This window comes from Chiloscyllium plagiosum, chromosome 16, assembly GCF_004010195.1.
Source record: "Chiloscyllium plagiosum isolate BGI_BamShark_2017 chromosome 16, ASM401019v2, whole genome shotgun sequence".
Classification (NCBI taxonomy): Eukaryota; Metazoa; Chordata; class Chondrichthyes; order Orectolobiformes; family Hemiscylliidae; genus Chiloscyllium; species Chiloscyllium plagiosum.
Genome location: NC_057725.1, coordinates 5868964 through 5896016, shown reverse-complemented (window position 1 = coordinate 5896016; position 27053 = coordinate 5868964). Strand labels below are relative to the sequence as shown.

The 27053-nt window shown below is 42.0% G+C and overlaps 1 protein-coding gene across 3 annotated transcripts in view; it reads right to left on the bottom strand.

The window, feature by feature from the left end:
- Positions 1-277: 277 nt before the first annotated feature.
- The window catches only part of prmt3 (protein arginine methyltransferase 3), a 191835-nt gene continuing 165059 nt past the window's right edge, over positions 278-27053 (bottom strand). For all 3 annotated transcript variants that reach the window (XM_043705402.1, XM_043705398.1, XM_043705401.1), the window contains one exon: positions 278-819. In XM_043705402.1, the coding sequence (XP_043561337.1) occupies positions 760-819 (60 nt within the window). In that variant the 3' untranslated portion in view covers positions 278-759. The remainder of the gene's footprint in view (positions 820-27053) is intronic.

Here is a 27053-nt window from a genome sequence, read left to right as displayed (position 1 = left end):
TGTTGGATAGTCTGATCTTAGAGTAGGATAAAAGGCTGGCACACCATCAAGGGCCAAAGGGCCTGTACTGTGCTGTATTGTTCTATGTTCTATTTCTTTTTGGAGACTTTAGAGACACTCATCAATCAGGTGTAGGGAGGGCCAAGAGATTCAATTTAACTGTGAAGAATCTTTCAAGTTAATTCAGAATAATATGTTCCAAAATGACATTGAGCTTTGTGTATTATTTATCAAAATCAAATGACTCCTGTGGATATTCATAAGGAGACCCAGTGGATTCAAATGCACTTAATTACTTTATTCATGAAAAATATTATTGATGACAGGACTTATTAATTATATTTCATTTGGATAAACTTCAATGACAATTGGGATATTCAACGATCACGTTTTTGGGAAAGAGAACTTCTCAACTTTTACATGACAAATACAAACATAAAGAATGCTGGAAAAACTCAGCAGGTCTGGCAGCATTCATGGTGACAGAAACAGAGTTAACGTTTCACAGTGACACTTCTTCAGAAATTGGTCTGAAAAAGGGTCACTGGACTCAAAACTTTAACTCTGATTGTCTCCATTGATATTGCTGGACCCGCTGAGTTTCTCTGGAAATTTCTGTTTTTGTTTGTTTCAGATCTTCACATCCTCAGTGATCCGTTTTGTAAAATAGTTGGACGCAGACCCTGTGGTACTGAAGGAGAGAGAGCTCTCACTGCAGACTGTACGTTTGCTTCATGTTGTTAATTGATATTGTTACAATCAATGACCGAGGATCTTTTCTGTTCTTGCAACAGGAAACCTTTCCTTGTAAGATGTCACCTGGAGACAACAGAAAAACATTACTCTGTGCATATAGATATAATTACTGGTAGGCAAGATAACAATGTGCATTAAAACAAAAATATAACTTTCCCTCTGAAATAGGTGGATTTTAATTAAAGTAACACAGTCTTCCTCATTGCCTTATCCCAATTCAATACATTTATACAAAAAATTAAGCAAAACTTATTTCTAGAGTTACAGAGACATAGAGTCGTACTGCACAGAAACAGATCCTTCATTCCAATAACTCCATGCCAAACATAATACCAATCTAAGCGAGTCCCACCTGCCTGCTCCTAGCCCCTATCCCTCCAAACCTTTCTTATTTATTTACCTATCCAAATATCTTTTAAACATTGTAATTATACCCACATCCACCACTTCCTCACAAAGTTCATTCCACATGCGAAACACCCTCTGTGTAAAAACTTTTAAGTCTCTCTTCTCTCGCCTTAAAAATGTGCCCCATAGTCTTGAAATTCCCCATCGTAGGGAAAAGACAACTACTATTAACTCTATCTATACCTCTCATTATTTTATAAACTTCAGTCAGGTCACCCCTCAAGTTCCTATGCTCCAGTGAAAAATGTCCCAGTCTATCCAGCCTTGCTTTAGCGGTTACCTTCTGAAAATGAGGATGAGTGAAATAGGCATTTTATCAGGGATGGTGGAGGTGACCCATTCTTCAAGGATTGTCTGACCTTAAGCTTACTAGCCCGGTCAATTAGAATTGGTTAACCCTGCCTGAAGGCAAAAATTCCAAAACGCTAGATTTGTTTTTGGAGGCTGTTGACAGTAATTGTGTCTTTGGATGCAATCACGGTCCACTTTCGCAAATGGTCACAACTTGTGTATATACATTCACTTAGAATCATACAGTGCAATGTGAAGGTGTTGGATTGGGGTGGACAAAGCCAGAAGTCACATGACATCACCAGGTTTATTTGAAATCACAGGCTAATGGAGCGCTGCTCCTTCATTACCTGATTTCGAAAAACCTGTTGGACTATAACCTGGTGTCGTGTAACTTCTGACATCATACAGAGGAGGCCCTTTGGCCCTTTACCACCAAAAAGACACCAAATCTACACAAGTCCCACTTTCCAGCATTTGGCCCATCGACGTTAAGGTGACAAAGGAGCAACACTCCTAAAGCTTGTACTTCCAATTAAACCTGTTGGACTGAAACCTGGTGTTGTGTGATTTTTAACTTTGTACACCCCAGTCCAATATCTGCAGCTCCACATCCTGAAGGTTATGACACTTTAAGTGCTTCATTCAAGCACTTTTTAAAGGTTGTGATGTCACTCACCTCAACTACCCACCTCAGGAACTACATTCCAGACCTCCAACTCCCTCTGGGTGAAAACATTTTTCCTCAAGTCCTGCTAAATATCCTGCCTTTCACCTTTAAATTATGCACCTCTTTGTTGACCCTTCAACTAAGGGGAACAGCTATGTCCTATCCACTCCTGTCCATGCCCCTCATCATCAGTCAGGTCCGCTTTCAGTCTTCTTAGCTCTAGACAAAACAACCTGAGCTTATCCAGCCTCTCTCCATGGCTAAATGACTCCATCTCAGCTACATCCTGGTGAATTGCTTTTTTCCCCTTTGATCACGCATGATACTCTAGGCTGCTGACTCATACAGTGGACACATCGCTACTGATATGTCTTTCATCACAAGTTTAACATCACATTGATTTTTCTTGGCGTATTCATAGAGGTTCTTTGTGTTGTCATTATCTCTGAAGCTCCATCTGAAATCTGCATTGATTTATTCGCCTCAGCCTTGGTTTTGTGAGTAAACATACAGCTTGCTGCCGCACAGCACCCTCCTCTCCCCTGCATTTGGTACACACATTCCTTTGCTGTTCCCCTAGCTCATTTTAGCCCTGCATCGCCATTGTACTGAGCTCCTCGTAACATTAGAACTTTAGTTGTTCTTATTCTATTGCTGAGCAGCTTAATTTAAACGTTAAATGTCCAAAGATCATCTTGGTCTGGGAATAATGCCCAACTTCAAGCAGAGAAATAAAACACTGTCAAATCTGAAACAAACGCAGAAAAAAATGCTGGAGAAACACCACTAGTCAGACTGCAAGTGATCAGAGAGAAACACTGCTAACATTTCAGAAGCTGACACTTCATCTCAATTTTTTTCCTGTTCACACTATTATTTTCTTGAGTTGACTGATATTGATTGGCAACTCAAAGGTCAAAGCTTCCCATAGGTGAGCCCTGAATCTGTGTGGCAAGAAGGGTTTCCCTAGCCCATCGTCTTGCTCATTTGGAGATGTCTGGAACTGAACAGAAAATGCCACTACCACTCATGAGTCATCATATGCATTTTTTGTCAAAACTTCTGGCTGGCATGGTGGCTCAGTGGTTAGCACTGCTGCCTTACAGCGTCAATCTGTTTGGAGTTTGCACATTCTTCCTGTGTCTGTGTGAGTTTCCTCCAGGTGGTCCAGTTTCCTCCCACAATCCAAAGATGTGCAGGTTAGGTGGACTGATTAATGGTAAATTGCCCATAGTGCCCAGAGATGTGCAGACTAGGTGGATTAGCCATGGAAAATGCAGGGTTATGGGCACAGAGTATGGGTGCGAGTCTGGGCGGGATGCTCTTTGGAGGGTCGGTGTGGACGCAATGTGCCAAATGTCTAGGTTCCACACTGTAAGGGATTCTACTATTCGACATGGTTTTCCTCAATTGCAGAAACTGGTGGAGTAAAACTTCATTATGTGGTTACATAAATGACCCAACAGATTTATTGAACCAAAATCCCAGGCTCACAGGCAAATTAGAGCTTCTCCAAAACAACTGCATGCACCATGGTCCATACCAAATAGATGCTGCCTGACCTGCTGTGCTTTTCCAGCACCACACTAATCTAGACTTTTCACTCACCACCTACTGATTTTTAATGCAACAAGCTCAAAATCATCTCCGCTTTCAAATCCTCTGCAGCCTCCTCTCCGTCTCTGGAATGTTGTCTGACCGCTGGGAGCCAATGATCTTTGGTTCATTATCTCCAAGTCATTCCGCATTCCCTCTAGTAAAATTACTCTCAGTCATATTAGCCACAGGCTCTGCAGTTACTTCACTGGTGGTTTCCAACATTTGCCACTTCATAGAATCATAGAATGCCTACAGTGCAGAAGCAGGCCATTCCACCCATCGTGTCCACACTGACCCTCCGAAAAGCAGCCTACCTCCCCCCCCCCCATCTTTCCTGTGGTCAATCGACCTAACTTGCACATCCCTGGACAGTATGGGCAATTCCTTTCCCCACTGACACAAAACTTTTTTTTCAACTCTCCTTTTGGTCACCGCTTGCAGCCTTTTCAATTCTTCTCAGCTTCTTTCCTTAGTGTAGCACCTCAGAATGTTGATTCCTTTGCAGGGGTTATATAAATGCAAGTTGCGACTGCTCCTACTCATCATGTCATTTCTAACTTCCGAGTCTGGTTGGGACTCTTCCTGAAAAGGCTGGTGAAAGCAGAGATTATTTTTAAGGTGGAGGTGGATGGAGTGAAAGGTTATCGGGATGAGCAGGAATATGGATTTAGGGTTACAATCAGATGAGTCATGATCTTAAAAATGGCAGAGAAGGCTCAAAGACTTGAATTCCTGCTCCTTGTTCATATGTTAACTTTTAAAATAAAAAAGACTCATTGTGTACGATCTGATTTGAAATTGCCGACGTTGGACTGGGGTGTCCTCTCACAGACTTATACCCCTTTACACACACACATTCTCTCACAGACACTCATAACCCCAACCCCCCCCACACACACACCCACATATAAGTTTGTGGGGTGAATGTGTACTTGCAGAATTACATTTTATTTTGCTCAAAAACTACATGATCCCATGTAAGATTCTGTAAATCTGTTTTTTAGATTAGAATCAGTCTGACCATTGTGGCACAGACAGTCTCACACAAGGCACCTCACACCTTCAATGCATTATGTGGGCCGACATGACACCAACTGTTAAAGTTCACTTGAGAATGTAACTTTTTAAAAAGTTTTGCGATTTATGTATGAAAGAACTGAAACCAACATGGTCGTTCTAACAGATATGAGACTTAACAAACAAACCAGGCCTTTTTCAATACATAATTTCATTTATATCACACTGTAAACTTTTGCTATACATTCTGTGTCTTACAATCATATACTCCACAACCACCTGTCGAAGGAGCAGTGCCCCAAAAGCTAGTGCTTCCAAATAAACCTGTTGGACTGTAATCTGGTGTTGTGTGATTTTTAACATCAAAGACTTCAATGTAAAAAAAAAGCACATGTTAGTTTTTTTTAACCAATCACTTTCAAATATAACACTGAGGAGAATCCTTTCACAAGTGAGTGTTACAATTCCTGAAGAAGGACTTATGCCCGAAACGTCGATTCTCCTGTTCCCTGGATGTTGCCTGACCTGCTGCGCTTTTCCAGCAACACATTTTCAGCAGTGGTACAATGTACCTGAAAGCCTGGGGGAGGTAGGTTCATTCACGGTTTTCAAAAGTGAATTGAATTATTATTGAAGGAGAAAGCGAAATGGAGGACAACAGGGAAAAGCTGTGGGAAAGTGGTGGTGGTAGGACTAGCTTAGTTTAGGATTATGGTCAGCATGGACTGGTTGGGTGAAGAAATGTTTCCATGCTGTGTGACTCTGTAACGATAAATCTTCTCGGAGTCAGCCGAGTTAAATAGCCAGCTTCTAGGCTGTAACCAATCTGTGGTGCACTCAGCTTTAACCCATAGCAAACATCTGAGAGAAAGAGAGACCCCTGAATAAATATTTTCTCTTAAAGAGACTGAACAGTTTCAGATAGTAGCAGTTATAAAGCTCTTTGGCTGCTATAGTCAGGCTTCAAAGTCAGAGTTCAGAGAGAAATGGTAATTGAAATATCTTCGTGAATGCCAAATCATGATGAAATGACAATGACTCTTGTAAATTGATCAATCCACCTGGTATTATAAAAAGGTGACATTTCAAGCCTAAGATGAGGAGTAATTTCTTTTCTCAGAGGGTTGTGCGTCTTTGGAATCCTTGCCACAAAGAGCGCTGTGGGCGACAGTCATAGAGCTGTGAATGCTGGAAATCATCATAGGATCTCTTCAGTGTGGAACCAGACCATTCAGCCCACACCAACCCTCTGAACAGCATCCCACCCTATCCCCTGAAGCCTGCATTTCCCATACCTAATGCACCGAACTTACATGTTACTGGGCACAATGGGCAGTCCACCTAACCTGCACATCTTTGGACTCTGGGAGGAAACCCACGCAGACACGGGGAGAATGTACAAACTCTACACAGACAATAGCCTGAGAGCAGAATCGAACCTAGATCCCTGATGTTGTGAGGCAGTGGTGCTGACCACTGAACCACCATGCCGCAATTCTTGTGCAAATTTAGGAATGAGATAGAGAGATTCATGATGAGTCGCGAAATCAATGGTTATAGGATAAGGGCAAGAAAGCGGATGTGAGGACTGTTGAATCAGCCATGATCCTATAGGGACGAATGGCCTACTCCTATTCCTAATTCTTCTGGTAATATGCTGACATGTGAAATGAAATTTTGATCCTGTAAAACTTTGCTTATCTATTCTCTTGTATACTTGGAAGGTGACATCATTTCCCATCATCATCAGTTGTAATTGTGGTACATCCTGTAAAATTTCTACTGTCATTTATTGCATTACTGTTATTTCCATTTGAAATGATAAACTTCAATTCACACCAGTAAATGAAGTGCAGCATTGATGCTTAAGAACAGATGGCTATCAGAATCACAGAGGGACAACAAGACACACAGAACAAGCAAAGGTCTGTTGACATAATTGCCTAATTATCGCAGGGTAATGAATTACCTTCATAGAAGATTTTCTTGCAGTTGTACTTTAACCAAACCCCCTCCCAGGTTGAAAACAAATGAAAACAGAAATTGCTGGTGAAACTCAGCAGTTCTTGCAAAATCTGTGGAGACGCTGCAGAGCTAATGTTTTGTGTCCAATGACCCTTGGGCACAACAGTTCTGAAGAAGAGTCGCTGGACTCGAAATACTGACTTTGCTTTCTCTCCACAAATGCTGCCCGACCTGCTGAGTTTCTCCAGCAATTTCTCTTTTGGTTTCGGATTTTCCGTATCTGCAGTTGTTTATTTTATTCAAAACAAACCACTTGTGGTGATATGTTGCTGCAAGTCACGTGAAAACGTGATTCAGATTAAGACATACTGCAAGACATATTTTCTGATTCTGAAAAGTCTTATTATACCCGATGGATTAGACACAATTTGATTTTGATGCCAGTCAGATGCCTTTGTATAATATCCTCTACGGAACAAATGAATATTGACTTTAAATTAAAGTGCATGCTTCACTTTCGACATTACAGATACACCCACAGATTTGTGTCATTTCTTTGTTTCATATTCATGTACATGATCTTAAAGCGTGATCATTCTGAATAGGAGGCAGATTCAAACATTCCCAATGTTATGAAAATGTGCTCACTAAATGACAACATCGTTATGCATATCCTAAAAGCATGAAATGCTGGCCCCAATTACACAAGGGGCTAGATTTTCCTTCCTGTTCCGTAAATCATATTTTCCAAAGTCAGGGTTAGTCACTTTGCACGGTGTAACTGCTGTGAATCCCAGGTTAACACTTCTCAAATCTTTCCTGGTTTGAGTCCACATTCGTGCCTCACATTCAGTGGGATTCTGGGGTTAGGTAGTTTCAGCCGCTGGGTAGGTAGGGGCTGGGCGCTATGAGTGGAGGGAGCGTTATGGAGTAGTTCAGTATGGTGTGAGGTGATATATACATACACACACAAACAACATGTCCATTTGTATTAGAAGGTAGTGTTCGGACACATATGAAGATGTCACATAATTTTGCAATAATTTAACAACATGTTGTGCAGTCAGGACTTTTTTTCTGACATACTTCTGGGCTTGCCATAACTATTATTACTTTTATTAATTCATGGGATATGGGTGCCACTGCTCTAATCACTAGTTACTCTTCAGAAGGTGGTGGTGAGCTGCATTCTTGAACTGTTGCAGTCCATGTGCTGCAGGTTGACTCACAATGCTGTCAGGGAGAGAATTCCAGGATTTTGAACCAGTGACACTGAAGGAATGCCGATGTCCTTCCATGTCAGGATGGTGAGTGGCTTGGAGCAGAACCTGCATACCCTGAGAGGGTGGCCGAGTTTTGATGAGTGCAACCAACCTTGTCAAGTCCTTCACTCTTGCCTGTTCACGCGAACTGTAGAGATTTCTGCAACTTATCCCAACTGGGATCTGGTAGAAATTGCACTTCAATAACTTTGAGGTTTTTGAAACATCAAACCCAATATAAGAGTTCAACCAACAAGTCTTTAATTAGAAGCTGCACACTAGTGGAATCCCTCACTGGAATCACTATCAAAGTTGGAGGTCAAGCAACAAGTAACAAAAGAAAGCAAAACAAAAACTGCACATGTGAAGATATTAAAAATGTCAATGCAATGGCTTTAAGAGGTTATTTTGTCCTGTTTATTTTTGAAGAGAGGTTTTAAGGCAGTGGTGATGAGCAGTCTACCAGAACCACGAGAGTAAATAGAGAGTGAGGCCTTGGGGTTAAAAGTTGGAAGAATAGAAGCAGCCTGTATAGATGTGGTCAAACTCCCACAGAACTAGGATCTTTAGGTTAGCTTTCAGCGAAGCTGCTGGGATTGTGACACTGTCACATCTCTCTTCGCTGTAGCTGAAAGCAGGAGTTCACTCTCTCTCAGAATGGTCTTTGATGTTCTTTTCTCCTGGATTGGAGAACTGCATGTGAGACGATCTGTTTTCTGAATCTGCCTTTTGCTCAGGATGTGTTTATGGGATGTTGCTATATTGGAACAGTTAATTAGTAATAGTTACTGTATCTGGTGTTCTGTTAAGTTTTCCAACAGAGTTGTTATTCCAAGTCCTTCTTTCCTTTATTCATCCATTATAGTTAAAACACAATAAAGTGTGTTTTGATTTAAATCTAGTACTTTGACCAGTGGAGTTGCACCTGGAACGCAACACCTTTAGAATAAGAAAAAGTTAGGGACTTGACTATCTTCTGAATAGTTTGAGTGGGGGGGGGTAAAGGGGGTTGGTCTTGCCCATAAGAGAAACAAACAAAAACAAAAATGGAAAAAGGTGGAGAAACTCGGCAGTTCTGGCAGTGTTTGAGAAAAAAAAAACAACGTTTGTGTTTCAAGTCCAGTGAAGAAGGGCAAGTGGACTCGAAAAGTTGACTCTGCGTCTCCCTCTACAGATGCTGCAACACTTTTGTCAGTGACTAAAGAGATCAATGATTGCGCCCAGTGAATTTGGGATGGGTTGTTTGGGATAATTTCTAAGCGGACATTTTACAAAAATTGCGATGAAAGCCTTCAATTAAATTCTTGTTGATCCAATGTAGATGTGAACAACATTGGCCTTCGAGAAGATGTTAACAGTAATCAAATAGTGCACCATTTAATTTCCAGACTGACACAGGAAGAATGGTATTTCTACACCAATGGTTTGCAGGATGGATCACCCCATTTACAAGGGGAGAAATGTGAAGGGGATAAATGTACCAAAAGCAACTCTGACAAATTCCAGTTGTTAGCTGCAAGGGAGAAATAAATGGTTCAGGCTTTATGAAGGCAATCAGCATCATGGGGAATTAATGAAAGCAATATATCAGAATAGGGATACACTAGTTAAAACATTACGGTGGTAATTTATATGCAATACTTGAAACATGAAGACTGCTTTAAAATAATATTGCAAAACTAATAATAATTAAGAGAAAATTAAAATTGTGATATCACCGTACACCCAATGTGGATGATTGCTTTGCAGTAATATGTGAATTTTCTTTCATTATTTACTAATAAACAAATTGCTGATAAGGCCAGCATTTAGTGCTCATTCCTATTTGTCTTGGAGATGGTGGTGAGCTGCCTTCTGAACCTGTACACTCCATGCACTGTAGATAGTTCCACAGGACCATGAGGGAGACAGTAGCATATGTTCAAGTCTTTGGATCATTGATCTGGTTACACACAGGATTTCATCAGATTACATTGGATACACAAATGTGATTCCCACCACATGGGCAGGGGAATTTAAAATCAGTCAAATAAATCTGGAACAAAAACACTGGTATCTGTACTGTAATAGTGACCATGAAAAGAGCAGATTGCTGTGAATCTCATAACCAGTCTCTGTAATTCCAGACCCACAGCAATGGGGTTGACTCATAAGTGACCTGCAATCTGCTCAGTTCCATCAAACCATTACAATAATAATATTTGGATGTTATCTCATCACAGCTTTGTGTTCATCTTAGTGAAATACATCTAGGCAACCATGTTTAGCTGCTTCAGCAATGGCATTCCCTCCATCCTGAAGTCAGAAGTGAGGGTGATGGCTGAATCATAGAATCCCTACAGTTTGGAAGCAGGCCATTTGGCCCATCAGCCCATCGAGTCCACACCAACCCTCCAAACGGCATCCCACCAATTCCCACCCCTGCCTTACCCCTATAATCCTGCATTTAGCAAGGCCAATCCACCTAACCTTTGGACTACGGGAGGAAACCAGAGCTTTCAGGAGGAAACCTATGCAGACACGAGGAGAATGTACAGACTTCACACAGACAGTGGCCCAAGGCTGGGACTGAACCCGGGTCCCTGGCGCTGTGAGGCAGCAATGCTAACCACTGAGCTCCTGTGCCTAATGATTGCATAGAGTCATATAGCAAGGAAACAAACCCTTTGTTCCAACCAGTCCATGCCAAACATAATCCCAAACTAAACTAGTCCCATCTGCTCCTGGACCATATCTTTCCAAACTTCTCCTATTCATGTACTTATCCAAATGTCTTTTAATCATTGTAATTGTATCAACATCCACCACTTCCTCAGGAAGTTCATTTCACACACGAATCATCCTCTGTGCAATAAAGTTGCCTCTCATTCATTTTTAAATCTCTCTCTTCTCACTTTATAAATGTGCTGCTTAGTCTTGAAATTCCCAATTTTAGGGAAAAGACAACCACCATTAACTCTACCAGTGCCCTTCATTGTGCATAGTTGAAAATCCTCATGTAATGAATGAGTCCATACCTGCAAGCACCAAGGCCAAAATTCACCCCAGCGCTGATAAGGTGGTGACTACATTGGTTCGCAAATGTCTTTTAGATAAAGAAATCAATCATCCTTACAGAGTCTGGCCCAAATTGGACTCCAGACCCACAGCAATATGGTTGATTCTTAACATCCCCCTGCTTCATACTAAGCTACTGATTTCACGGTCATCAACAGATGGGCAACAAGTGTTTGCCTTGCCATGATGTCCACTCCCATGAAAGAATTGTTAAAAAAGCTAACATTCATGGAAAATAATTACCAGGCAATGACCATCGTCAACGGGAGAGAAGTTAATCAATTTACATCACTAAATCCTCCACCACTAACCTCGAGGTGTTATCATTAATTAACTGGAATAACCACATAAATAGTGGCTAGAAGTGCACTTTAAGAGATCTGCACTGAGTAACTCACCTCCCAAAGCCTGTCCATCATCATCAAAGCACAAGTCAGGGGTCTGAAGGAACACTGCGACTTGTCTGGATAAATGCAGCTCCATCAACACCATCCAATACAAACCAGCCCATTTGATCAGTGCCACTTTACCATTTATAACATTCACTCCTTCCACCACTGACGTTTTGAGGCTGCAGTCCGCATCATTTACAAAATGAACTTCAACAACTCACAAAGCTCCTTTATAAGCACCTTCCAAACTGTAACCTTTACCAGGAGTAGGTGAAAGGTCACAGGCTTTTGGAAACACGGCCATTAGTAAATTTCTCTCCTCGTTACATATCACTTTAATATAGTTATACATAATTATTCCTCCACTGTCTCTGGCTCAAAATTTGTAACTTCCTACTTAGCAGCATCAGAAGTCACACAACACCAGGTTATAGTCCAATAGGTTCATTTGAAACCACAAGCTTTTGGAGTGCTGCTCCTTCATCACGTGGTTGTACCCCACAACCACCTGATGAAGGAGCAGCGCTCTGAAAGCTCGTGCTTCCAAATAAACCTGTTGGACTATAACCTGGTGTTGTGTGACTTCTGACTTTGTCCACTCCAGTCCAACATCAGCACCTCTACATCATGGCTACTTAACAGTGTTTGAGTGCATCCACACCAAACAGACTGCAGAAGTTCAAGGAGGCACTATCTTGGATGGGAAATCAATGCTGGCCTTATTGGAGATGCCCCCATCCCATGCAGAAATGAAAAAAAAAAGGTCCAGTAAGAAATGGAAACCATCCACCCACCCCATCTCTGCATTTCCCATGGCTAATACACCAAGCCTGCATATTCCTGGGCACTATGAGCAATTTAGCATGGCTAATCCATCTAATCTGCACATCTTTCCACAGTTGCCTAAGGCTAGAAACAAACCTGCGTCCCTGGCATGTGAGGCAGCAGTGCTAATCATTGAGCCACTGGGGGGGAATGGGCCTTTGGAATGCCTGGAAGGTGGTGTGGACTCAGTGGGGCTGAATGGCCTAGTTCCACACTGTAGGATTCTGTGATCGCATGAATTAACTGTTTAGAAATTGCTTGTGTACCCGGATTGTATATCAAGGCTCTGGAATGGGACTTGAACACACAATCTCCTGACTCAGAAGTAAGAGCACTACAATACAAAGACAGAGCAGACAAAATTGTTTCTATGTACAATTGGCTTTGTTTGTCCACGTGCAACGACTACTAAATTTGGTCAGGAATTTACCAGCTGTGAAGTAATAAGTCATGATTGTGGCATTCAGTCAAAATAATTACTGGGGAGGAGGTGAAAGCTGAACTTGTTAAAAAGCAAGGTGAAAGATTACAACCAATTGAAATGGAAGTTTTGGAGAAGGTCCTTGAAGTAAATGAGGGCAATCTGCTAGGCCCTAAAAGATACATGCAGATATTTGGGGGACAAAATAGGGTAGGGCCTTAAAATTTCCCGTGATAACATAAATTGGTTAGTTATGCTTGAATCTATGTCCATTTAAATTTGGGTCATATATGGGCCAAATTATGTTGAAATTCCCTTTGTATATAATTATTGAATTAAATTAGCTTTATTGTCATATGTACATATGATCACACTGGATTGGATCATATAAAAAGATTAGATTACCTACAGTGTGGAAACAGGCCTTTTTGGCCCAACTAGTCCACACCAACCCTCCGAAGAGTAACCCACTCAGACGCATTCCCCCTAACTAATGCACCTAACACTACAGGCAATTTAGCATGACCAATTCACCTGACCTGCACATCTTTGGACTGTGGGAGGAAACCAGAGCACCCGGAGGAAACCCACGCAGACACGGGGAGAAAGTGCAAACTCCACACAGACAGTCGCCCGAGGCTGGAATTGAACCCGGGTCCCTGGCGCTGTGAGACAGCAGTGCTAACCACTGAGTCACCGTGCTGCCCCGTGTGGTTTAAATGTAAAAGTAATGCCCGCTGCTTCTCTGAAGCGATTCCAGTACAGGTACAAGAGCCTTTATCCGAACATCCAAAAACTGAAAAGCTCCAAATCCCAAAAGTTTTTTTTGTGAAGTTTCTTTTCTCATTAACAAGATTGTTTGGCGAGGAAACAGTTAACCCAAGTCGACACCCACTCAATGTGTGTCACTCAGATGCGATGTGGGGGTGCGTGTCCAAGCATGTTCTTAGTTAGAAATCTGCTTCTCAGGTAAGATTTTTAAAAATTTCACCATTAAACTGTCACATCCTGAAAACCGAAAAATTCCGAATTCCGAAAAACAGCTGGTCCCGAGCATTTCGGATAAAGGATCTTGTACCTGTATTACTCGACTCACTTAAAGTGGATCTTGCAGATAATCACTTGTCTCATTATCCAGTATCATTCATTAATGAATTAATAACATTCTGGAAACATGTAGTGAATTATTGGTGATACTGTAAAGATTGAACTATGGAAAAATCATGACTTAAAGGTCACAGACACTTGCTTTTCATCGAGATTACAATAATCTACTGAAGCTTGTAACACCATACCTACTTTTTACCTTTAGTTATACCTCAACTAATTAATTAACACATGATCAATCGCATTTTAATTATATACCAGATGTCACAATACGCTAGGGTATCCTTGTACTAATTTTTCTTTACTTCAAATTAAGAATTACTCATTTCCCATTAGAAACCTCTGCCCTAATGGGAAATGATATTCATTTAATTAAATATAAACACCATAGTGAAAATACAAAGCAATTATAAAGCAAGTATGTATTCATAACCTCAATCTTTAATTTTGGTAATGAGAACAATTAAGGTGTATGAAACTTTTAACAGTTTTATATAGATCGCTACTTCATGCATTTAAATTTCAAATTATGTAGCAATAGAAAGCTGGACTTTAGCAAGTACAAGTCCAAATTAAATATGTGCTAAAATGTATTAAAAAGAAATCAAAGCAAGGTTTTTAACTTTTAACAGTAAGATCAGCCATAGTCTTAGTGAACAGCACAGCTGGAGGGGCTGAGTGGCCAACTTTAGCTCCTCATTTCCCAGAGGGTGTGGTATCTCATTGAGGTAGTGTACAAGAAATCAAGGCCCACTATTCCCAGAGTCTTCACAAAAGTTAAAGATTCTAAAAAGTATGCAAAATCGACCTGTCTTTCAGATCGAGTCTGATAGACAGCACCAACCATTTTTTGTACTTAAGTATGACTAACTTATTACAACCAGATAGATTCCAGCTACAAATAAACAATTATGAACTGTTGACATATAACTCTACTAGGTACAAATCTAATTACCATATAAATCACTCCACACACCCACATGCAGACAGACACAGTCAGGAAAAATACATTAGATTCTCTACAGTGTGGAAACAGGCCCTTCGGCCCAACACGTCCACACCGACCCTCCGAAGAGGAAAACACCCAGACCAGTTTCCCCTGTACTAATGCATCTAACGCTATGGGCAGTTTAACATGGCTAATTCACCTGAGCTGTACAACTTTGGACTGTGGGAGGAAACCGGAGCACCTGAAGGAAATCCACGCCGACACGGAGAATGTGCAAACTCCACACCGACAGTCATGCAAGGTTGAAATTGAACCTGGGACCCTGGTGCTGTGAGGCAGCAGTGCTAACCACTGAGCCACCGTGTCACCCCGAAATGTAATTCTTTCCTCTTTCGATTGTCAGTCCCTCAGCGTTAGGATAGATTAGACTACCTACAGTATGGACACAGGCCCTTCGGCCCAACAAGTTCACGGGGGAAGTGAACCTGGGTCCCTGGCACTGTGAGGCTGCAGTGGACATATGAATTAGAAGTAGACCATTCAGCCCCTCAAACCATTCAATAAACCAATGCATGGTAGGTTTTTATTTCAAACTTCACATTTCCATCTACACCCAATAATCTTGGATCTCCCTCCCTAACAACAATCTATCCATTTCTGTCTTAAAAATGTTAAATCACTCTGCTTCCACCACCTTTTCAGGCAGAGAGTCCCAAAGTCACACAACTCTCGGAGATAAAAAATAAATCTCATCTCGGTCCTGAAAACGTGACTCCTAATTTTAAAATAGTGGTCTCCTAGTTCTGGACTCAACCACAAACTAAACATCCTTTCCACATCCACCTTGTCAATGCCATTCCAAATCTTAAACATTTCAATCTAGTCACCGTTTACACTTCCAAACTCCAATGACACCAAGCTCAGTCTGTCTAACCTATCCTCGTAAGATAATTCCTTCCTTCCAAGTATCAATCTAATTAACATCCTCTGAACCCTATCCATTGAATTTTGTTACGACTCACTGGTGGAGCCCACTGAAAATCAAGCCCTACTATTCAGGACTTGTCACAAATGTTAAAAACTTTATAAAGTACAAAACATTCAACAATTTCCCTGATTTTTAGATCCAGGTTGATAGACCAGGTTTCTGCATTCAAAAAGATCCACTACTTAACAGAAGTAATTAGAGCCTAGTTACAGGTAAACAGTTATAAAACACCAGCATTTAACAGTAATAATCACTCCTAACATGATCTCACTCCCCATTGGGACCTTCCCATGTAACTGCAGGAGGTGTAACACTTGCCCATTTACCTCCTCAATCCTCATTCTCCGAGATCATAAGCGTATCTTCAAGATTGTTATAACACAGGGGTAAACTGTCCTACTTAAGTTAAAACAGCATACAGAAAAGATTTATCCGTGCCGCAATCTGTGACTATTTGAGTGGCCAAGAACCATGTAAATTAAAAATCAACAACTTTATTTCTTAAAATATAAACGAGAATAATTAACTAACAACTATTTACAACTCCTTCCTCGAACCTATCTTTTTCTTTCCCCTCTACAATACTGGTCCAAGAAAGGTCCTGATTAAGATTTACAAAACAAAACTCCTTATCTCAAAACCAGGCAGCTTTCAATTCTTCTCGGTATTCCGTCTTTTTTTCTCCTTCTTGGGGATTCTGCTTCTTAGCTTACTGATCGATAAGGGTACCTTTAAGAGAGCTATTTTTCAGGCAGTCTTTACATGCTGGTGGCTTGGCAGTTCTCCTCTCAATTGTCCAATCCTCCTTGCTCTTATACCACCAAAGGATTGGATTGTGCCATTGGCTTTTAAGATTGTCAATATTCAAAATTCAAACTTGATTGGAATTTGGTATTTTTTGGGGTATGATTTAAACTGATTGGCTGAATTCGAATTTGTTTTTGTCTCATAGCAACTCAGCCAGTGCTATCTGTTCTGAACCAAAATGTTACATTGTAAATTGTCCAGCAATCGGTGTGCTTGCCAAGTCCTTCACTCTCTTAAAGTCACAGTACACTTCTACACCTTCACAACAAGATGAAGCAGCATTTAAGTTGCACCTTTGCCAATCTAGTCTATTGTATTCACTCAAGGCTGTTTCCTTTACATTGGTGAGACCAACCACAGATTGGGTGACTTCTTTTTAGAACACCTTAACTCTAACCATAAGAATGACCACAATCTTCGAGTTGCTTGTCACTTCAGGAAACCATCTTGCTCCCATGCTAACATTTCCATTCTTGACCTGTTACAATGTTCCAGTGAAGCACAACACAAGCTTCATCTGATCCCCACACAGACAGAAAAATAGGCTGTTGGTAGAGAGTAAACTCCAAAAAGATAGTCCATTAGTTTTTGTTCTCAAGTTCTGTTACTGAGGTGATCTTTATAAACTGTTCTGCTGGCCATCACAATACTTTAATTATCTTTCTCCAGACACATATTGGTTCGTAAGAGACACAAGGTGCCTGATTCCCTACTACAAAGTCTCTGCATATCAGTTAAAAATCACAGCTAACAAGAACTGTGATAGGAAAGATAAACTGATTTTCTTCAGGTTTGAAGTTAAGTTTAACTGCGGAGAACAGAGAGACTGCTCCCAAGCAAGGAAAAAAAACTACATTTTTCCCCTCTGTAACTTGTTCCTAGCTTCAAGACATTCAGTTACCTGAGAACCAATCACGCAGTTTTGGCAGGCAAAAAGGCCTCTGTCATTGATAACTGGTCACCAATACATAGACCAAACAATGTCTTTTTGCCAACAAAAAACTGCAACTCTACAGCCACTTGGCTCAAAATCATCTGTAACTCTCCAATTACTGCTTGTTCGAGCAGTTGTTCATGATGCTGTCCATGGTGTCAGTTTTCTTGCTTTCAAAACAGACAGTTACCCCATTGCTTTTAAAATAGTTTATTTCTCCTCTCAGTCCACAGTTTAAAAAAAATAAAAAGCTACAATCCCTGAAAGTGGCCAAGCAAGTAGACAGGGTGGTAAAGAAGGCACATGACATGTTTGCCTTTAATGATCAGGGAATTGAGTACAAGAGTCAGGTGTCATGTTGCAGCTTTATAAGATCTTGGTTAGGCCACACTTAGAGTATTGTGTTCAATTCTGGTCGGCACATGACATGACAGGAAGATGTGAAGGCTTTGGAGAGTGTGCAGAAGAAGGTTTACCAGGATGCGGCCTGGATTAGATGGTATGAGCTTTATGGAGAGGTTAGAAAAACACAGGTTTTCTTGTCTGGAGTGGTGGAGGCTGAGGGAGACTTGATAGAAGTCTATAAAATTACAAGATGCATAGAAAGGGTTGACAGTCAGAATCCTTTTCTCAGAATTGAACTGTCCAAAATTGAGGGCATGCATTTAAGGTGAGAGGGGAGAGTTCAAAGGAGATACGAGGGGCAAATTTTTTACATAGAGTGTGGTAGGAGTCAGGAACGCATTGCCAGGGGTGGTGCAAGAGGCAGATACAATAAGGGCATTTAAGGGGCTTTGAGATCAGCACACAAATATGCAAGGAATGGAGAGATATGAATCAAGGGCAGGCAGAGGGATTAGTTTAATTTGGCATCATGTTGGGCGCAACATCGTGGGCCGAGGAGCCTATTCCTGTGCTATACTGTTCTAGTCCCTACAATTTACATCTAACCATTAGAGACCAAAACTGCTGTAGTTTCACCAATGCCTTGCATAACAAACATAACATCCATACTTTTATATTCAATTCCTCTTGTAATAAAGGACAGCATCACATTGACCTTCTTGACTATGTGCTGCACCTACATATTGACCTTTTGTTACTTATGCACTGGAAAATGCATATCCCTCTGCACCTTGGAATTGTGCAGTAATTCTCCATTTAATAAATATTCTGCTTTGGATTCTTCCTGAAGATGTGAACAATTTCACGTTTTCTCACATTACAATCCACCTGCCAGATTTTTGTCTACTTACTCAACCTATCAAAATGTAACTTTCCAAACAGATACTACCTTAAATTAATAGTCTTTAATTGTTTTGGATGTAGGTACGTAACAAATGTCTATGCTGCAAGAAATGGCTTCCTTTGGCACTCACATGCAAGGAGAACGTGAGGACTGCAGATGCTGGGCAGTCAGAGTTGAAAAGTGTGTTGCTGGAAAAGCACAGCCAGTCAGGCAGCATCTAAGGAGCAGGAGAATCGACATTTCGGGCATAAACCCTTCATCAGGAATGTGGAGGGGGAAGGGGGTTGAGAGATAAATAAGGGGGTGGAGTGGGGCTGGGGTGAAGGTAAGTGGGAGGGTTATAGGTGAATGCAGGTGCGGGGGTAATTGTGATAGGTTGGGGGAGGTAGGAGCAGATAGGTGGGAATGAAGATGGATGAGTAGGACAGGTCAAGTGTTTGATCTGGGATGAGGTGGAGGAAGGGAGATTTGGAAACTGGTGAAGTCAGTGTTGATGCCTTGGGTTGGAGGGTCCCAAGGCAGAAGATAAGGCGTTCTTCCTCCAGTCGGCGCATGGTTTTGATTTGGCGGAGGAGGAGGTGGCAAGGTACGTAACAAAATGATAGCTAAAATCTAGAGACGGGCAATAAATGTCAACGATGCCCACATCCCACAAATTAATAAATAAATAAATAAACAAACACGTTGTACTCTCTTTAGGTAGAGCCCGAAGGAATCAAAATGGTGGCACAGTTGAGTCCAGGCACAGCACTTATAGTCGAGTCCAGCAGAAGGCGAAAGATTTGGACTCAGACTTCTTCTAAGATCCGATTTGGGATTTAATTTGGAATATATTTTCTTTCCTCTCTATGCATTTGGCAAAAACAAAGCAGCTGTGTAGGACTGGGGTTTCTATTTTATTTACAGTAAACTATGCAAGAAATAAAAGATGTATTCCCATTGAACGGAAGAGACAAATGTCACAAACCAGTAATCCAACCTAACTTTAATCGACAATTTTGAACGAGATTCAAATCAAATCACTTATGACTAATTCAAACTCCCAGATTTAACACATTTAAATAGGCAATGCAAATCAAACAAACGATTTGTACTGAATCAGTCAGCGATACACATTTTGGATGCTGCTTCCATCCATTTACAGCCAAATTCCCATCTCAAGTTAACTTGGCCTGAATCCACCACAGATCAATGCTCTATACAATCAGACTCGAAGTAATGATTGCAATATTGAAATGGAACAGGTTTTAATCTGTTTGTTTTTAAGTTACTGTGCCATTCTCCATGCTACTTATGGGATTGCAGGGATTAACTAACATTACCAACCTGTGATAAAGAAAGGAACTGAGGGAACAATGACTGACACTCTGTTGAAATTTCTGCAATCTGTATGAAATTTACCAGACATTGTTCGTGCTGGACTAGGATAAGGTGCAATATCCTACATGGTCAACAGATTAATAACATGCAACAAAGTCATATCAAATGATAAAGGTGGCTGGATTGTATGGGGTTCCATGATCCCCACAATGGCACTGCCCATTGCCCCCAGTATGGGGAGGAACTCCCACGTTATTGAGCAGCTGGTCAATCTGATTGGCCAAAGACACTGCAGGTCCCGCAGCACCAACTTGGAGTGGTAATCAGTCCTTGGTGAAAGACTGGATAGGCTCTGGGGGAGGGAGGAGGTTATAAAGAAAGGGAGGGATGTAGATGCTGGAAAGAGATAGACATGCTACAGGAGGTTACAGAGATAAGGAGGGGTGCATTAGCAGAAGGAGATTGAGAAATAGGGAGGATTCCAGGGGACGGAGCAGGTTATTGAGAAAGAGATTGGATGCTGGAGGAGGTTACAGAGATAGGGGAAAAAAAATCAGCCTCAAGGAACCGTCTGTGTGCAGTTTGCACATTCTCCCTGTACCTGCGCGAGTTCCTTCGAGGTGGTCCAGTTTCCTCCCACAGTCCAAGGATGTCCAGGTTAGGTGGATTGGCCATGGAAATTTGCCCATTGTGTCCAGGAATGCGCAGGCTAGGTGGATTAGCCATGGAAAATGCAGGGTTACTGGGAAAGGGTAGTGGGGATGTGTCTGGGTGGGATGCCCTTTGGAGGGGCGGTGTGGACTCAATGGGCTGAGTGGCTTGCTTCTAATTGTAGGGATTCTATGATTCTATGAAGAGGCAGTGACCGAGGCTGGACTGCAGGTTGGTAAGTCCAGGGTATTGGGAGGCCTGACTGGCAGGTACCAATGAGGAAGGCAAAGAAAATGGGGTGTGTACACCTGAGAAGTTGATTATTAATTTGGATACCAAGATAGAGTAGAATTGTCAAGTCCAAATTGGAGAGCCCATTCAGCATGATTGTGGATCAGAGGAATGCAGAGTTGCAAATGTAAAACCTATCCTCAAAGATGCTAGCTTGAGTAATTTTAACTTCTGTTTATTGCTGCAGGGGAGGTCTAAAGGGGAGGCATAACCTTGGCAGATGATGCCTTCCAGAGACAAACTAAAGGAGATCTTCCCTGAATCTTGTCTGACACCAACATACCCAGTAGAAGCTGCTTGGCACCAGTTTGGCACAGGTCTCTCTCTGCTATGGATAAAAGAGCACAGTCATAGAGACGTACTGCACGGAACAGACCCTTCGGTCCAACTTGTCCATGCTGACCAGATGTCCCAACCCGATCTAGTTCCACCTGCCAGCACCCGGCCCATATCGCTCTTTGTTCTTCCTATTCATATACCCATCCAGATGCCTTTCAAATGTTGCAATTGTACCAGCCTCCACCACTTCCTCTGGCAGCTCATTCCACACACACACACCACCCTCTGCGTGAAACGTTGCCCCTTAGGTCTCTTTCATATCTTTCCCCTCTACCAGTAGTAGAGAGCTGGTCAAAAGTCTCATCAAAATCAAGCAAATTAGGGCATGCTGCAGTTTACTTACACTTGAAACTTGTCAATCTATTGTTCTATTAATTGGAATTGTGCTGGAACTAGGCTATGAATTTGGACACAAATGCAGAAGAAAATTGTAAAGGCCAAATTGTACAGCCCATTGAGCATGTCTCTAAACACAAAAGTGGTAAGTGTGGAGCCAATCATCCTGTGAAAAATGTGAATTCAAGAAGACACTATTCAGTGTTGTGTTATGTCTCACGGTCAGTATGTTTGTATGTCTTTAACAGATATGTTCATGATATTATCATTATGACATAGCAAGTGACCCGAGAGCTTAAATGTCTCATACCGTATCTCACTTCAGCTAAGGGAAGGTGATGGCCTAATGGTATTGTCGCTGGACTATCAATCCAGAAACCCAGATCATGTTCTGGGGGACCTGGATTCCACAATAATCTGGAATCAAGAATCTACTGATGGTCATGAAACCATTGCTAATTGTTCAGGAAAACCCATCTGGTTCCTGAGTGTCCTTCAGGGAAGGGAATGGGTCATCCTCACCTGGTCTGGCCTACATATGACTCCAGACCACAGCAATGTGAGCTTGAGTCTCACCTGTCCTCAAAGTCAACCATGGACAGACAATAAATGCTGGCCGGCCAGCCAGCGAAACCCATGTCCAATGAGTGAGTTAAAAAAAAAGGAATCTAAAGCATGGAGCCTCAGTCGAAGAAATCACAAGCTTTCAAAGCCCTGCTCCTTCATCACTGATGCAGCAACTTGTGATTTCAAATAAACCTGCTGGACCAAAACCCAGTGTCGGGTGACCTCTGACTTTGTCCAGCCCAGTCCAACACCAGCACCTCCACATCATGACCTTTAAGAGGCACAGAAGACTATGTGGTGTAAATACAGCAACAGTGTTATCAGGTTCGGAATGGAGTTCAAGGCTTTTAATTCCATGTTAGGAATGTTATGTTATGTCTCACGGTCAGTATGCTTTTAAGAGACGTGATCCTGATGTCAGGATTGTATCACAGTTTGTGACTATGGTTTAAAGTTGGGCAGCACGGTGGCACAGTGGCACTGCTGCTTCACAGCACCAGAAGACCCGGGTTCAATACCCGCCTCAGGCGACTGACTGTGTTGAGTTTGCACATTCTCCCCGTGTCTGTGTGCGTTTCCTCCGGTTTCCTCCCACAGTCCAAAAATGTGCAGGTTAGGTGAATTGGCCATGCTAAATTGTCCATAGTGTTAGGGGCAGGGGTAAATGTAGGGGAATGGGTCTCGGTGGGTTGCGCTTCGGTGGGTTGGTGTGGACTTGTTGGCTGAAGGGCCTGTTTCCACACTCTAAGTAATCTAATCTAACCTAAAGTTCTCAGTTTCATCTTGCCTCACATCACTTGAAGCATGACACTCTACGAGAAACACGCTCCTCTCTTATAAACTAATAGCTTAATGTTAGCTCAGATACTTATGTGCTTGAGCAATGTAATATCTGTACATAACAGTTAATGTAACAAGAATCTGTTGTTCCACATCCACACTTTATATTATGGAAAATAACATAAACATTGCCAGGTGCCTCTTGGAGACAGCCCTGACATCACTTCACTTCTAGAGTAATGGGAAAATAAATGGAAGCAGCCAATGCAAAGTTTGGAAAAAAACTTGCTGCCTGAGCTGCTGAGCAATTGCAACACTTCCTGTTTCAGTTTCAGTCCGCAGTGGTCGAGGTGAGAAATTGACATTTGGGAAGCAGTGGCAGAATCCTCCAGGCCTGCAGGAGATGAGAAGCTCAGAACCTGACGGGGGTTACTGTTGGGACCGACACATGGTTGCTACTTCAACGTCTCTGCATTGAATTCATCATTGGCCCTGCAGCTTAATGGAAGAGATTGAGCCTTTAAGTCCATCACATTTATTCTAACTCAACAAGGTGCTGAGTCACAAGCTTGTTGAGCTGGTTTCATCTTAGAAACATATTGGCCGAAAGGGTCAATGCTTACTAACCAGATGTTTACCTTAGCTAATGTCATCAGGGCAGAGCTTGCATTTGGAAATATTTAAGTCAGGCACCAACTAAATAAAGTGGTAATCAGATTAAAAACAGAAATTGCTAGAAAAATTCAGCAGGTCTGGCAGCATTTGTGGAGAGAAATCAGAGTTAATGTTTCGGATCCGGTGACCCTTCCTTAGAACATTGGACCCAGAGTGTTAATTCTGATTTCTCTCCATAGGTGCTGCCAGACCTACTGAGCTTTCCAGCAATTCCTGTTTTTGTTCCTGATTTACAGCATCTGCAATTCTTTCGGTTTTTATTTAGACAGGTGGACTGATGAAATATGGTAGAATTCCTTCCCTAAAGGACATTACCGGACCAGATTTTTTAAAAATAACAATTGACACACATGGTCAGCATTAAGCTTGCTTCCTTTGCTTACCTCCAGATTAAAAAAAAAATGAAATTTCGCCAGCTGCCATTTGAACCCATGCCCTCAGAGCATCACTACCCAGTGACTTTCCCACTCCACCACCACCTTCCCTACAAAACCTTATAAGCACAACACAGCTACTGAAAAGTTACTTGCTAACTCACAGTCAGCAAGTAGGCGATTAACTATTTACAGTCATTCAGACTTCACATTTGCTAACCTGAACTTGATAAGAACATGTAGCAGTTTCACTGGAGGATAAATTGCAGCGTTTATGTCCTATTGCTTAAAATAATCTGTTCAATAAAACCCATGGCTGCACTGAATCAATTATCTGACCAATTGCTACAATACATATGACTACTGTGAAGCAGGATGCTCTCTTTAAATTACTGAATTGTTTTTTTTCTTGCTTCATCAAGGGCAAATACACAGGATCATCAAACTGCAGAGATTGTTATTTTACTCTGGTGTGGCACCAGGACATTTCCCTGATTCCAGGATATCAAGACTAAGAATAAGAGTGTTAAGACTTACCGTTAATGATAATAACATTTCCAGAGCCTATTTTCTATACAGTAGATGACATGACCTGTATATTTTTGAGATAGTTCAGTTTTCATGCTTCATCTGCATTGCTTCATCAACAGCAACTTGGGATGACAATTGTGTGTAGCTTTGTTTTTCTTTATTAATTCACAATATGAAACTGATGCTTTCTAGGCCAGCATTTATTGCCCATCACTAATCCCAGAGGGCAGTTAAGAGTCAACCACATTGCTGTGGGTCTGGAGTGACATGTAGGCCAGACCAGGTAAGGATATCGGTTTCCTTCCCTGAAGGAAAACTGACCTCGTGTGATCAACGATCTTCATTTTATCGCCAGCAGTTGCAGTGGGAGGAGAGACAGAGAGGACCAGAGGCCCGACAGAAAGGTAAATTTAAAGTCTAAAACTTTGCCTGGTGCATAAGCAGAGTGCATGCTGAGCAGGAGCGGTCATGGGACTGCTGGGTAAGTGAGATTATATATTTGGGCAGTTGCGTTAACCGAAACACTACTCGGGTAGTGTCTCCCACCCATCCTCCACCTTGAATAAAAAAAAAGGTTCTGTGCGTCAGAATGGGAAGGTAACAAGATTTTTAAATTTTTTTTAATTTTACGACAGTCTCTTTGGGAATTTAGAATAAAGGGAATGGAGGTTAGGGCAGTTGAATGTTCTTCCTGCAGAATGTGGGAGGTAAGAGTCACCAGTAATGTCCCTGGTGACTGCATCTGTGGGAAGAGCACCCAACTCCAGCTTCTCGGAAATCGCGTTACGGAACTGGAGCTGGATGAACTTGGGATCATTTGGGAGGCGGAGGGGGTTATTGAGAGGAGTTACAGACACACCTCAGGTCCCAGAAGAAGGTAGATGGGTTACCGTCAAGGGACAGAAAAGGAATAAGCAGGCAGTACAGGGATCCCCTGTAGCCATTCTCCTCAATAACAAGTATACTGTTTTGGAAACTTTAGGCGGGGGAGGGGGGGGTGGGAATGACATATCAGGGGTAAGCAATGGGGCACAGGTCTCTGGCGCAGAGTCTGCTCCTGTGGCTGAGAAGGGAATGGAGAAGAGGAGCAGAGCATTGGTCATTGGGGACTCCACAGTTAGGGATACAGATAGGAGGTTCCATGGGAACGAGACAGACTCACTGCTGGTACGTTGCCTTTCAGGTGCCAGGGTTTGTGATGTCTCTGATCGTGTTTTTGGGATGCTTGATGGGGAGGGGGATCAGACCCAAATCGTGGTCCACATTGTCACCAATGACATAAGTAGGAAGAGAGATGGAGATTTCAGAAAGAAATTCAGGGAGCTAGGGTGGAAGTTTAGAGCTAGAAAAAACAGAGTTGTTATCTCTGGTTTGTTGCCCGTGCCACGTGCTAATGAGGGGAGAGAGGAGTTGAACACATGGCTACAGGAATGGTGCAGGAGGGAGAGTTTTGGATTCCTGGATAAATGGAGCTCTTTCTGGGGCAGGTGGGACCTCTACAAACAGGATGGTTTTCACCTGAATCAGAAGGGTACCAATATCCTAGAGGGGAGATTTGCTAATGCTCAGCTGGGGGATGAACTTCAATTATAGTTCCAGTATACAGGAGGTTGAGAATAGTCAGAAATAAGGTTTCAAGGTCACAAGAGGGCACCGGTAAGCAAGAAGTTGGTTTGACATGTGTCTACTTCAATGCCAGGAGCATCCAGAATAAGATGGGTGAACTTGCAGCATGGGTTGGTCCTTGGGATTTTGATATTGTGGTCAGTTCAGAGTCATGGATAGAGCAGGAACAGGAATGGTTATTTCAGGTTCTGGGATTTAGATGTTTCAGTAAGAACAGAGAAGATGATAAAAGAGGGAGAGGTGTGGCATTGTTAATCAAGGACAGTATCATGGTGGCAGAAAGGACAGTTGAGGACTCATGTACTGAGGTAGTGTGGACTGAGGTTAGAAACAGGAGAGAGGTCACCATGTTGGTAGTTTTCTGTAGACCTCCGAATAGTTCCAGAGATGTAGAGGAAATGATAGTAAAGACGATTCTCGATAGAAGGGAGCATGACAGGATAGTTGTTATGGGGGACTTGAACTTTCTAAATATTAACTGGGAATACTATAGATCAAGTAAGTACTTTAGATGGGACAGTTTTTGTCCAATGTGTGCAGAGAGTTTTCTGACACAGTATGTAGACAGGCCAACAAGGAGCAAGGTCACATTGGATTTGGTACTGGGTAATGAACCAGGGCAGGTGTTAGATTTGGAGGTAGGTGAGCACTTTGGTGATAGTGACCACAATTCGGTTATGTTTACTTTAGCAATGGAAAGGGATAGATTTATACCACATGATAAGAGTTATAGCTGGGGGAAAGGCAATTATGATGCGATTCGGCATGATTTAGGATGCACAGGGTGGGGAAGGAAACTGCAGGGGATGGGCACAATTGAAATGTCCGTGATCAGTATGTACCTGTCAGGCAGGGGACAAAGTGGT